The sequence below is a fragment of the Aspergillus fischeri genome, genomic scaffold (genome assembly GCF_000149645.3).
Source record: "Aspergillus fischeri NRRL 181 1099437636264 genomic scaffold, whole genome shotgun sequence".
Classification (NCBI taxonomy): Eukaryota; Fungi; Ascomycota; class Eurotiomycetes; order Eurotiales; family Aspergillaceae; genus Aspergillus; species Aspergillus fischeri.
Window position 1 is genome coordinate 1882735 of NW_001509762.1, and position 13161 is coordinate 1895895.

At 52.2% G+C, this 13161-nt stretch overlaps 5 protein-coding genes across 5 annotated transcripts, besides 4 other annotated features; 2 read left to right on the forward strand and 3 right to left on the reverse strand.

Annotated features, from left to right (window-relative positions):
• Positions 1 to 701: 701 nt before the first annotated feature.
• On the forward strand, positions 702 to 2006 carry NFIA_079110 (uncharacterized protein; the record flags this gene model as incomplete). Its single annotated transcript, XM_001259866.1, has 1 exon — positions 702 to 2006. The coding sequence occupies one exon, from the start codon at positions 702 to 704 to the stop codon at positions 2004 to 2006; it is 1305 nt and encodes a 434-aa protein (XP_001259867.1).
• Positions 2007 to 2808: 802 nt separating this feature from the next.
• On the forward strand, positions 2809 to 3873 carry NFIA_079120 (putative cell wall protein; the record flags this gene model as incomplete). The annotated part of the gene is made up of 2 exons (XM_001259867.1): positions 2809 to 2904; positions 2965 to 3873. 2 exons carry the CDS (start codon positions 2809 to 2811, stop codon positions 3871 to 3873), a joined length of 1005 nt encoding a protein of 334 aa, XP_001259868.1.
• Positions 3083 to 3212: a microsatellite.
• Positions 3587 to 3713: a microsatellite.
• Positions 3587 to 3731: a microsatellite.
• Positions 3593 to 3742: a microsatellite.
• A 394-nt stretch (positions 3874 to 4267) lies between the features above and the next one.
• NFIA_079130 (ATG3/ATG10 family protein) lies at positions 4268 to 5382 on the reverse strand (the record flags this gene model as incomplete). The annotated part of the gene is made up of 2 exons (XM_001259868.1): positions 4268 to 4805; positions 4859 to 5382. 2 exons carry the CDS (start codon positions 5380 to 5382, stop codon positions 4268 to 4270), a joined length of 1062 nt encoding a protein of 353 aa, XP_001259869.1.
• Positions 5383 to 6071: 689 nt separating this feature from the next.
• Positions 6072 to 7032, reverse strand: NFIA_079140 (putative cyclin; the record flags this gene model as incomplete). Its single annotated transcript, XM_001259869.1, has 2 exons — positions 6072 to 6713; positions 6772 to 7032. The coding sequence occupies 2 exons, from the start codon at positions 7030 to 7032 to the stop codon at positions 6072 to 6074; spliced, it is 903 nt and encodes a 300-aa protein (XP_001259870.1).
• Positions 7033 to 7243: 211 nt separating this feature from the next.
• NFIA_079150 (putative ABC bile acid transporter) lies at positions 7244 to 11969 on the reverse strand (the record flags this gene model as incomplete). Its single annotated transcript, XM_001259870.1, has 3 exons — positions 7244 to 8986; positions 9062 to 11581; positions 11652 to 11969. The coding sequence occupies 3 exons, from the start codon at positions 11967 to 11969 to the stop codon at positions 7244 to 7246; spliced, it is 4581 nt and encodes a 1526-aa protein (XP_001259871.1).
• Positions 11970 to 13161: the final 1192 nt, after the last annotated feature.

Genomic DNA, 13161 nt, shown 5'->3' on the forward strand with positions numbered 1-13161 from the left:
GCATAAATGTGGGACATCCATCGTCGACCCGCTTTCTGAAAACTGATAAATGCTTCAGTCTGCGATCGTTCATCAACAGCTCCTTTTCCGGCAACAGGATGCGCTGAACTGCTATCGCTGCGGTGAAAGATTGTCCTCGTCCACTTGTTCTCCGACGTTTGGCTGGCTCCAAACAACCAACATTCGACCTCCACACTACGAGGCAGTTGACAGCGCTATCGCTGCTCTTTCTATGGGGCCACGCTGTGCCTCAGGAGACCCTACATATTTGTCCGCGCTTTCAGGCACCGCTTCATACGCTAGTTGTTGGTCGAAAATTAACCACTCAACGTCGTACAGGACGACTCTGTCGCCTAGCGACCCCCTTGCCCCCTCTTGTCTGTACCTCGTAGGTGGATCCCTGCATGTGTTTTCCCTTTAGTTTTCATGCGTTGGAGATCTGCCCTGGCGATGCTGTTTTCCATTTCGAGAGGACGCCAGCTTGATAATCCTCACGTATCATTGACAACCCGCTGATTATTAGCAAATTTTCGTGGAGATTGAGTGCTCATTCTCTCCTGTATTAGTTCTATTGTCTTTGAAGTTCCCTTGCTTCTTTCTCTTTTTCTCCACCTCTTCATCCCTTCGGACAGGAGAGGCTTTTTTTAACTGGAAGACGACCCTGCAGTTGTTTCATGTGAAACGGTCTGGCTACCGCCACCATGAAATCAACGATTGCAAAGGTTCCCAATGGGCATGGGAGCCTCTACAAGGAGGTTCGCTTTTCGCCAACGGCAACCCCCATCCGCCGTGCACAGTCGGTCTCGACCAGTAACCCCTCCTCCAAGTTCGATCACGGGCGGGTGCTTGGCAAAGCTGAAAGCGATCGGTTCTCTTACTCGGCTTTGAGTGCCGATTATCTGGAGCAGGCCCGAACGCTTCTCCATCGCCAAACGGCGAGCTTCGAGAATGAACGGGCACTTTTCGCAGAGGAACGGCAATTGTGGGAGAAGGAGAGGGAGCTACTAAAACTAAGAATATCAGAACTAGAAGCCTTATTGAAGAGGAAGAGTACCCCAAACAATGACCATACGGCTCCTGACACCCTTGTCAAATTCTCTTTGCATCCCTTCGGTGGTCCGGTGTCCCCTGATCTATCTAATGAGCGCCACCGCAATCACGCTTATATAAGTGCTCAGGTGTGGGAGGGGCCCAGCCCTACGACTCGGCCGACAAGGGTTTTTCACGGTGTGGAGAAGACCGATGGTCAGAACCACCTCGCGTCGATCACTGAGCAAGGAGCGCATATGCCACTCACTGCGCCGTCCTTAGATGCGGCCTTATCCCCCAAGGCTCGTGCAGCCGAACCCTCCTCGTGTATGAGTAGACCCGTCCCAATCGAGAAGCTTGACAGCAAGCTAGATGGCATTACTCTCAAATCTTCAGCGCTACCGCCCGATGTCGTCGCCCGCGTGATGACACCACCATCCCCTTCGCCAATGGATGTATCTCCAGAGTCGTCCGATCGTTCGAAATCGTCTTCGGAACGTAAGAACAGTCTGAAGCTGAAACTGTCCGAGCTTGGGCCACCCGACGTGAATCTAGTTAGGGATGCTGGGCACACTCCCATGGTGCTCATCGATGCCGATGCGGACACAGAGCAGGCCTCGGTTAACGGTGACGTGATCCCCCAAGTCCAGGGCAAGGAAGAGGAGCCCTTTGCTCCTAGGGCGACGAGGGTTGGACAGCCTGCGGAAAACTCCGACTCCTACTTTCCGGACTTACCTGATGATCCGGCCCTCAAGGGGCCGTTATCCCTGCTGAATGAAGAGGACCATGACAGCGAGTTCCTACAGGAGCTGGATCTGAAACTCCTCGATCAGGCCAGACGAGCCATTGGTCGCTCCTCTGATGCCGATCCGGACGACGAGAAGGTAGCAGATGCAGACCATACTGAGTCCGTTCCTGAATTGAAATTCAAGAACACGACCAATTTTGGCACTGCGTTCGGGGTCTCGGACTTTTGAAAAAGCTTGAGGCGTGCACAATTCCATTTGCATATTTCCTCTTGAGTTTGTTCAACTTGACCCTTTTTCATTTACTTTACGATGATACACCTGTTGTTCGACGCACATTATCAGTGATTTTTGAGGAGATTATATGCAATGTGATATATATACCCGAGTCATTTCGGTGGCCTATACTTCTGTTCCCGTTTTGGCAAACTAGAACGATGATATTGAGATAACGTCTTATTCTCATCTCTTCAAGTTTGAGTCGACAATCTGACTTCGCGATGTGTAACAAACCTTATCTACCAGGCAGCACTGTTTAAAGAAGTTCCGGGCACTGGCGTTTGACTTGTCGTGGGCGTATCAATAACTCGGCCACCCTTGCATGGCATCAACCCCGAAGGGGCGTATCAAGCCACGATTCCCTCTTGTCTCATCCCTTTGCCCTTCCATGTATCTTCGTTGCATCTGCATGTGCAGTGCAAATCCGGAGGATACCCCGAACACCCCTCATCTTATACTCCTAGCTATCATCGGACTAAGAATAGTCTTCACCTTAATGCCTTACATGTCAAGTGCTCGGATCTCGGTGGCTGGCTACGAAGGATGTGAAACCGCTTGGTGAAGGCATTGAACGCACTTGCACAGAAGATGAAAGCAGATATAAAAGACCTCCTGTCCCATGCTATGATATGGTCTATCTATCATCCATTCTTTTTGACATTTTCGCTCGTTGAGAGCAGTCATTCGTTTATCTATCAGAACCACATTCTTTTGCTTCTTCGGTACTTTCTCTCATTACATTCTTTCCATCGACATGACAAAGATGCATAACGTCAAAAAGCTCTCGGCGCTGCTGTGCCTCCTGCTCGCGGTTGGCCCTACTGCCGTTCTCTCGGCTCCCATCGCTGATGTAAGAGATGACACCCTTTTGACTCTCTTCCAGCTTCCTACCCTACTAAGGAAGAATTAGGTCGAAAGCCTGGCCAAAAGGCAGGCCACTCACAGCAACACCGATGCTGCCTCCGTCGTGGGCGCCGGCATCCCCGATGGACCCAGCTTCAACCAAGGCGATTTCTTCTCCACAAGCAGCGATGAGCACCGCGATGAGGACTGCGATGAGGACTGCGATGAGGACTGCGATGAGGACTGCGATGAGGACTGCGATGAGGACTGCGATGAGGACTGCGATGAGGACTGCGATGAGGACTGCGATGAGGACGAGGATAACGATGACTCGCCCTCCAGCCCGGGCTCGAGCTCCAGCAGCAACACCGGCGCCGCATCCTTCATGAATGCTGGCATCCCCGACGGACCCAGCTTCAACCAAGGCGATTTCTTCTCCACAGGCAACGATGAGCACCGCGATGTGGGCGATGGTGACAATGGCTCGCAGTCGGGCTTCAGCACCAGCACCGACGCAGGCGACTTCGCCACGTTTGGTATCCCCGACGGCCCCAGCGCTACCTTTGGAAAATTCTTTCACCATGATTATGAGGAGACTCACTCCGAGCAGCCCGAGACTACGCATGTTCCTGAGCCTACTCCGCCTACGCCTCCTGTAGAGACGCCTACCTCGACCCCTCCGGCTCATACTCCTGCTCCTGCTCCTCCTACTTCTGCTCCTCCTGCTCCTCCTGCTCCTCCTGCTCCTCCTGCTCCTCCTGCTCCTCCTGCTCCTCCTGCTCCTCCTGCTCCTCCTGCTCCTGCTCCTGCTCCTCCTGTTCCCGCTCCTCCTCCGGCACCTCCTGCGCAGACTTCTGAAGTTCCTGCCCCAGCTCCTCCTCCGGCGCCTCCTGCCCCTGCCCCTGAAGCTCCTGTCGCTGCCCCTCCTGCACCAGCACCAGCTCCACCCGCTGATCATTCCTGTACCTGCAGTTGAACGGCCATGATGAACAAGTGCATGGAGGCGTCCCAATGTATAATGGCCTCCACAGGGACACAGCGTGTCTCTTATACTCTACTCCGACCTTTTCTTTTGCTTCTGTTCCTGTTCAAATTTCTTCCTATCGACCGTTTTATCTCTGTCGGCATTGTCAGGGGTGCATCGGTTGTATTATGATCTTTTATTTCTATACGTTGCTGTCAAGGAGTAGAGTATAGTATAATCCAAGTGTCTCTCAAATTCAGTATCGTCTTTGTGTGTGTTCTGCAGTGTGTGATCCCAAGGTGAGAAATAAAGTACTATTAGGATTTGCGTCATATCTTTATAGAATCGAAAGCAGAAAAACTCCTCGCTAACGCCAAACAACCCCCAGGAAAAGCACAACATGTAATCATACACCCATGGTAAAGTCATGTTCAATCCCGGGCGTCACACTAGCGATAAACTTCAGAAACACAACCAGGTACTGATCAACCCGGATAGCAACCTGATCTTCCTCGTCATGCTGCAGCACCTCCCATTCATCTCCACCGGCCGCATGCCCCTGCTGCTCATTCAGCGATAGGCCCCGCGTCTCGTCCACCAAGCCCTCCAGCCCACGCTCGGAGTTGATCCTGTTCGCCTCAGCCGCCGAATGCGCCTGCTTGAGCTTATCGCGGCGTATCTTGAGGGCTGCGTCGGCGCGGTCGAGGAGGGTCTTCATGACAGAGGCGTGGCGGCAGGGGTGCACGGAGGCCATTTTGAGGCCGCCGTCGAACCAGGGGAAGTCTTCCAGCGTCACGGTCTTGTCCTTGTAGTCGCCGACGATGTCCTCCATCATGAGGTGCGGGGGGAGGGGTTCGGAGGGAGAAAGGTAGCCGGACAGGTAGAGGCGCGGGGTGCGGTAGAAGTTTGAGTATGTGATGTAGAGGTTATAAGTGCGGATTGGCCTTTTACCAACATGTCAGTGAAACACAGTTTACATAGATGGGATGAGACGTACTGCGTCGTCGACTTCCCCGCCGGCTCCCGGATAATCGCCTCCTCGTCATCATCATCGTCCTCCATATCCGGGATATCCTCCTCATCGTCCTCCCGCTCGCCCATATTCCCTGATTCATCCACTGTCCGCACATCCTTTATGCGCTCCGCCTGCTTCTCGGCCAGATCGCGGCCCCCGCCTGTACGCAGCCACCCGTCGCCGTCGTCCGCGTCCGCACCGGACAACATATCCCGGACGATCTCGTCCTCGTGGCCTGCGTCGCCGGCGAAGTTCTCGTTCAGCCGTCGGTGGCAGGGGACCCCGCGGGTGACTAGGAACTGCTTTCCTGGGGGTAGATACGAGACTCGCTTGGCGGGGGAGGAGGCGTCGGCCCAGGCCCATGTCGGGAACTTGTAGACGAGGTAGTCGCCTGCCAGGACGAACTCCTCTGGGGTGATTTGGCCGGTGGTGCGGAAGGTGGAGGTGCGGGAGACGGGGGCCAGGCGATCCCGCCAGGTTGATAAGGTGGAGTGGAGGATGTTCATCGTTGACCTTGACTGTGTGCTGATATTTATTTGCAACCTTGGAGATGATGTTCTTGGAGTCTGTATGGATAGCGTGTGTTGAAGTCAAGTAGTGTTTAGGTTGAAGATTGGATGATGATCAACAGAAGTGGCGGAGAGCAGCTATCTCTATGTTCCTCACGCGGGGCTACATCATGTGGCTTAGGCAGCGTCACAACCACCACCAAACAGAAATCACGGGAAAGATAAGAGCTGATCTTAATAGTGATTTGATTGTCTATAGCTAGGTATATTTAAGTAGGCCGGTCGAATGATCAGCTACACCTGACTGACATGACACTGATAGTGACACAATCATGTCTTTAGATGTTTAGCCAAATAATGCTTGTATGGATTCAGTCCCCGTATCCCGCTAGGGCACAACAGCGAGCTAAAGTTGCCCGCGCACTCAATAAGAGGGCCTCTCAAGGTACACATCACCAAGAGTGACGCCATGGATTTGAGCTTCGATACTGTCAAGAGGTTGTCCATGAGATATCCCAGTATTCAGCGACGGCAAGCCCAAGCAAGGTCCGGATGATACAGCAATCAGCTTGTCTGCCTGGGGCTTTCGGAACATAGAGCGTACTGTGACCCTCACGGCAGCTGATCCTCTATTGATCGAGTTGGATAAACCCTGAGACGATGTCAGAGCTGTCGTTTTCAGGACCTCACTCGCCCTCCTCCATCATCCTGCGTCGTTCAATCTCAGCCTCCAATTCCTCCACATTCATCGGCACCATCCGCGTCTTCCATTTGTCGAGCTCTGCCCTCGCAAATCCTTCCAAGCTCCCCATAGCCACAACCAAGAACCCCAGCTCCTCCCGATCGACGTCAAAGACCTCCCACCACTCCCCATCCACCAGCTTCACTCCCTTTTCCCGAGCAGCGAGGTATATGGCCGCGACAGCAAGCGCATTCGGCTGGTGTGTGACGTAGAGTAATTGCGGCGACAACAGAGACCCATTCAAGTGCTCGAATACCCTCTGGGCTACATCTGATGAAGAAACGCCGAGGGTCTGCAGGTACGTCAGGGCGACTGTATGCGGTAGGGCGACATGTGTGTTGAAGCCCAGTGTGCGAAGGATGACCGACTCGATTCGCAGGAGGACGGCGCGCTGCGTCTGGTAGCCTCCTTCGGAGAGGACGTACGTTTCCGGGGCGGGCTTATCTGTTACTCCTCTGGGATTGACGAACCATAGTGGAGACGCTTCTTTGGACAAGAGGAAGTTGTAGACGTTGAGGACCGATCGAGGTGAGGTTGGCTGGAATGAAAGCTTCGCGGTCAGGTACAGAGCTGCGGCGGACACGTCCTGGAGAGTGAATCTAGTTAGCTACTAGGATACAGCAATTGAACCTTAGCGGACAAACCTTCACTGAATAAATACGCATGCTTCCCCCTTCAGGGCCGATCCAGAAGCGGGTGTAAGTCACGATGGCCTGCGCAATGATATCCTGCGACAGGCGCAGCAGGATGCCAGCTGCGTGGGTAAGCTGCGCGCCCGCAAATCGAAGGGACGCCTCTAGGTCGGGAGTGACGCCATCAATGGACGATGAGGAGCTAGATAATTGCTCGGGAGTTGCGAGTGCATTGGAGAGATGTTGCAATGCAGTTACAGCTGGGGGTGCCATGCTGTGCTTGGTCTTTGTGGTGGTGGTTATGTGAGATGATAGGACTGCGGAGAAGATTCGATGGCAATGGAGCTCGCGCAGTTTACAGCCTTTCTACCAAAGCAATCAATGGTTGCATCATCTTACACACTATTTTTTTTCATAGATCAATGGTTCTATATCAACTAGGAGACTGTTACAATGTAGATAACCATGTAAGTGTACATCACGTTCAGACATTGCGAAATATCACCCGTTTTAGAAGTTCGCTCTCTCCATCCTCTTCCACCATTCGCCGGAATCTCCCGTTCTTCAGCTGCATGAGAGCCTGTGGGGAAGCGAATTCTACCGCTTTACCTGCGTCGAGCACCAGAATCCGATCAAAGTCAGCGACGGTACTAATACGATGCGCAATCACAAGCATCGTTGTTGACCCTTGCCCAAAGCCGGACCGGATAGACCTCTGGATCACTTTGTCAGTAGCAGTATCTACCGCCGATGTGGCTTCGTCCAGCACAAGGATCTTGGGTGCAGAAAGCATGGCACGAGCCAGGCAGAGCAGTTGCCGCTGGCCCTGCGAAAGGTTCGATCCTCCCCCGGTGACACGGGTGTCGAGGGGTGAAAGATGTGTCTTTTCTTGCAAAGATTCTGAAGATGATGACGGGCAGCTGGGCCCTTTAGCCGCTGTTTCCCTCTCCGTCGAGGACCTGCTACCATCTTGTGCTAACCATTGTACGCGATCCAATACAGCAAGCAAATCGCTGTCATCATGCTCTTGGAAAGGATCGAGGTTGGACCGGATCGTGCCGGCGAACAATGTCGGATCTTGCGGGATAATACCCATTCGAGGACGCAGATGATGGAGCTTGATCTGGCTGATGTCGACGCCATCGATGAGAATGCGCCCTTCCTGAGCTTCGAGAAACCGAAATAGAGCCAGCGCCAGCGACGACTTGCCCGCTCCGGTGCGACCTACTATACCAATTCGTTCATTGGGCTCGGCTGCAAAGCTTACACCACGGAGAACCAATGGGTCATTAGGCGCGTAGCCCACCGATAGGTTTTCGACTTGCAAACGGCCTTTGGACGGCCATGCAGCCGGGGCATCTTGGCCATCGTATCGTTCTGTCTTGATGTCAGAGTACTCCAACACTCTTTCCACGCAATTCATGTCCAAGTCGAACATGACATACATTCTGATCGCCATGGCAAGCGCTGCGCTCAGCTGAATGATAAAACTGATCGCGAACCCGGCTGATGACACTTTCAGATCTTGCAGGAGAGTGAACGTCATTGCCGCTGCAGTCGTAAACAGAGCGCCGCTCATGTTGACACGGAGATTAAGCCAATGATTCAAGAGGCAAAGATTCCAGTAGACACGAGCATGTCGATCGATCAGTCCATGCATTCTATCGACGAATGAATCAACCCTTTGATAGGAACGGATCGTCCAGAGCCCGCTAAGTGAAGAAGCAAGCAGCTCATAGATAGGACTTCGGCTTATACTTTCGAGACGCTTCAATTGTCGTGCCGCGGCCAGATATTGGCGGGCGTACCAGCCGCACACCCACGCTACAATTCCAGCGAAAATGATGATGACAGGACTGACTAGTATTCCAGCAATGACAGCGCCTAGTGCTTGCATGCCCTCACCTAACAGAAGCGTTATATCGAACCCCAGACGTGAGTCAATCATGTTGAAGTCCGCCGTAAATCGGTTCAAAATACGGCCTAACGGCACGGTGTCCAGCCAACGAAGTGGTGCTCGGAAGACAGCGTGCAATACTTGGCTGAAAAGGCGTCGCGAAGCCTGAAGCGATGCGGTGAGTGCAAGGTAGGACCTCAATGAGCCTACTATCCAAACAATGACCGACAGAACGATGTATACTCCTAGGTAGAACTGTAGCTCAGATGATACCCCAGACGAGGCCAACAGTGAACTTTTTTGCTCACTCCATAAGCCCAGCCACCGACCCTATTGAAAGGTCAATTAACGTTTCCAAAAAGTATTTGAAACCATATGATCAATATAGCATCAGGGGAAGCTCACTTTTCCGAGCGCCAGGCCAGTATATGTGGCAAAGCAGAGAGCCAGCACGACCCATGCCCGCAGTCCGCCGCATTTCTGGATGTATCCACGAAAGACGCTCAAGGGAATGGCCCCCTTTTCAAAAGTTTCCTCTTCGACGAAATTTCTCGGACGTTTAGAAACAGTTGGATGCTGCGCTAACCGAAGATCTGCCAGGCAGCCTCGATATCTTTCGTTGGAGCATGCTAAACGGTCCTGGGACCCCGATGCTTCGGGATTCTCATACACAGCTGCCGTATTATCCACGTCGAACTGACCGTCGAGAAGCTCCTCGAGTACGCTGCTGTGTCGCATCTGAGTCAAAGATCCAGCGAATATGAGATTCCCGCTGTCTAAATAGGCCACGTAGTCCACCCGCGGAAGACAGAGTCTCACATGATGCGTGACGAGGATCCTAGTCCGGCGAGTTGCGAGTTCGCCGGTTAGAGCATGCTCATACAGATGTTGCGTGGTGTGAACATCAACTGCGCTGAAGATGTCGTCCATGATTATGATGCCCGCGCGGCTGTAGAGAGCACGGGCTAGAGAGATGCGTGCTTTCTGGCCGCCGCTCAGATTCACTCCATTCGGTCCGACCTCAGTGAGGTCACCACCTTCCAGGATTTGCAGATCTCGGACTAAAGCACATGCGAAGAGGACTTTTCTATATCGCTCCTCATTGAACGGCATCCCGAACAAAATGTTCTGGCGGACCGTAGCTGCTTCTATCCACGGAGTCTGAGCAACATAAGCTGTGGCAGAGTCTATTATCCAATCTTCCCCGGGACGAGGAAGCTTGTACATGCTTCTAATTGATGGCCTTTTGACTATACCTTCCAGAATCTTGCATTCGTCGAGTATCGCAGCAAGCAACAAGCTTTTGCCAGAGCCTGTTCGGCCACACACAAGGCTCAATCCATGTTCAGGAAAGTGTACAGTCAAGTTCCGCAGCACAAAGGGTGTTCCTGATGAAACATCGCTGGGTTGAGCACTATCTGGCCAGGCGACTGTGGCATTATCGAAGCGGATGCTGGGCGATAGTAGTACTGTAGAAGAGTTTCTCTCAGGGGCGTCCAGAAAGTTATCAATGCGCTTCATGCTGATCAAGGCATCCGTTGCGTTTGTAATTAACTCTGGAAGGGTAGACAAAGCAACCTCAATCGAAGTAAGAGCAGAAATCGCGGTAAAGGCAACAGATGCCGTAAGTTCTCCATGGCTGATGGTGTAAACGGAGAGAGATGCTACAGATAGAAGGATCGGGGCCAGAACCCAAAGGGAGAAACATATCACATTCCACCGAAAGCTGGTCGCCTGGGCAAGCAATTCTGCATCCCTGAGTTGGTTCAGCTGTTCTTTCCACCTATCCTCGGCCGCAGAGAACTTAATCTGTCGTATACCACGAAGGGCCTCCGTCAAAGCGATGATTTTGCGGTCACGACAGGCCATCAGATCCTTCCCTGCCCGAGTATATCTAGCCATACAGGCATGATTCAGAAGCATGAGGAGGGCTAACGTAGTTATCCCCGCCAAGAGGCTCTTCCAGCCAAGGACGTGCTGTAGGAGTCCGCAGGCGACTCCAAGTTTCATCGGCGCTAAAACAAAGCTGTAGAGGAAAGTTGCAATTCCAGCGATTCGTGGCACATCCACAGCGACAAGGTTCACAGCAACTTGTGTACCTTGAGCACAGTCTTCTTTCCCAGTGCCCTTCAGATCGTCCTGACTCGATGCTATCGAGTGCAAGGCCTTGTTGAACATGACAGCAGAGAGCTGTTCGTACACTCTGATAGCAAGTTTATTAGAAGCAATCCAACCAATCCAAGCCTCAAGCCACGCGGATAGACTTGTGCATATCCCCAATGCCAACGCCCAGAACCAAAGATCTGCAGTAACATCTTCCGCCCCAGAGCGTTTCTCGAGAATCTGAAGAATTTGAAGAAGGGAAAGATGGGGTCCGAACGCAAGGAAGCTCGCCGGGACTGAAAGAGCAAGCTGGAACAGTAGATGTCGGCCATTCGAAAACACAAGAACTTTCCATAAGGGTGTCCTGCCTTTTCCATTGCGTGAAGCCTTAGCGTGTGATTGCGCGAAAGATCCTTGAAGGTTCTCTGCTCGAGTGTCGAAATCTAACTCCGGCAGATGGTCAATGTCTCCGTCACTTTTGCGAGAAACCTGTCGAAAAAGGTGGCTAGCCCAACTGAAGGTCATGCGCCCTAGAAAGGACGTAGTAAGCTCTCTATCGACCAGAGTTCCATGTCGGTATACATCCGGACGTCGAGGCAGCGAGAGGCTTATGATCACGATCAGTGTCGCTGCACCAATTTCAACACCTATTATATAAGAGTGGAGATCATCCAAAAGGCCAGTCTTGTGTCTTGCGAACAGCTCCCATGCAAGGCTAATGATGGTGACTGAAGCACCGAGCGCTTGCTTCCATCCTAGAGAGTACCGAGCCGTGGGCGAATTCTCCATGGCAAGGGCTGTTGACTGAACGAGTTGAAGAATCTAGCGACGATGATCATTAGAAAACATGCCCGACATCAAGCATACGTGGATATAGACAGAAGTTACTCACCCAGTGAACGATCTGTGCCCAAATGTTGAAGGAAAACATTGTTCCAGGCACAACTGCCCGTGTTGAAGCTGCTATACCCCCGCTGATGACAGCGACAATAATGAACATCCTCTCAAACTTCTTCTTGGACGCGGCAATCGACGCTCTGTCCGCTTCTCCATCTTGATCGACGTAGAATTCGCAAAGATACCGGTTCAATCCATGAAAGCGCATCACTGCAGACTCGAGTAAGGTTCGAATGGCAGGGACCGTCAGGAGACTAACCAGAGCGGTGCTGCTAATGTCAGCTATCAGACAGAAAACTGCCAGTGTTTGCATGACGGCAGTCTTTGCTTAGCCACTCATTGATGCGAAGCTCAGCTTCGATTGTAGTCAGGAACAAACGCCACCGTTGCCTACATACAGACAACCTTTATCAAACATGTCGAATAGGGCAATGAACGGAGAATTAACCGTTAGATGAGGGTATGACATGTTAAGAATGCAGATCGCCCATCTGGGCTGCATATGCATCGTATCGTCATGATTGACGAGACCCAGGGAAGCAAACAAGGGAAGAACCCGAGGAATCTTGTCTCTGATTTTGGCCTCCTGAGTATGCCACTGCTATCCACATCGAATAGCTGACGCAACTCGCAGTCGCGATAGCGCGCCGCCTGGTCAACAAGGTCAGTCTTCACACCAGTTTGACCCGGTTGCGCGTGGAACCTTACAGTGCCACCCACAGGAATGCGGCCTCGTATGTAATCATCAGTTATTCAACATACAGCACTATATTAAGCCTCTCCCTTTGCATGGTCAGCTGCCTTTCATGTGAACATCGTGAAGCCACTGAAAGTTCCGGTTACTGACGCGAGGGTATATCGTTTAAGAACTCGCGGCCTCTCAGAGGGGGCTCGGACAGGAACCTCTGGACTTCGGCGTATCACTAGGAAATCGATCATTCTAGAAGTAACGCAGGTCGTCGATCCGCGATAAGAATGGGACGAGGTATTAACTCGATTTATACATGTAAGTAGAGGCGGAAAGCAGCGAGCTGTCACGTAGGAGACCTCTGCTTGGTAATGCACCTAAAGACTCCCTCAAATTTACGGCAGGAAGATGCTTTCATCGGCAAGACAGACTTCGTCGAGTTCCAGCCCACAAGAAGCAGAGAAGCAGAGAAGGAGCAATAGAATCCTGGTGTTGGTGGCCGCTTCACAATGAGGATTTTGCGGAAAGCTTACACGGCATTCTGGGGATGATTATGGCGCGTGAACTCATCGAGCATCGAGCATCCACAGAAGCGCGATACTGGGGCCAATTACTTAAATTCCGCAACTGAACCATGGCCTATCTAAGAAATGGGCTGTTTTCTGCGGAAAGATAGATCAACGACCGACTTTCGCATCTGATGAGCGGCAGTAATTTAGTGTTAGGGGAACCACGAAGCCGCACCCATGGGTCTCCAATGATGACATCCATGATCCATGGTTATCATAGACATTCCCGGCTGCTTGTCACCGTAGCC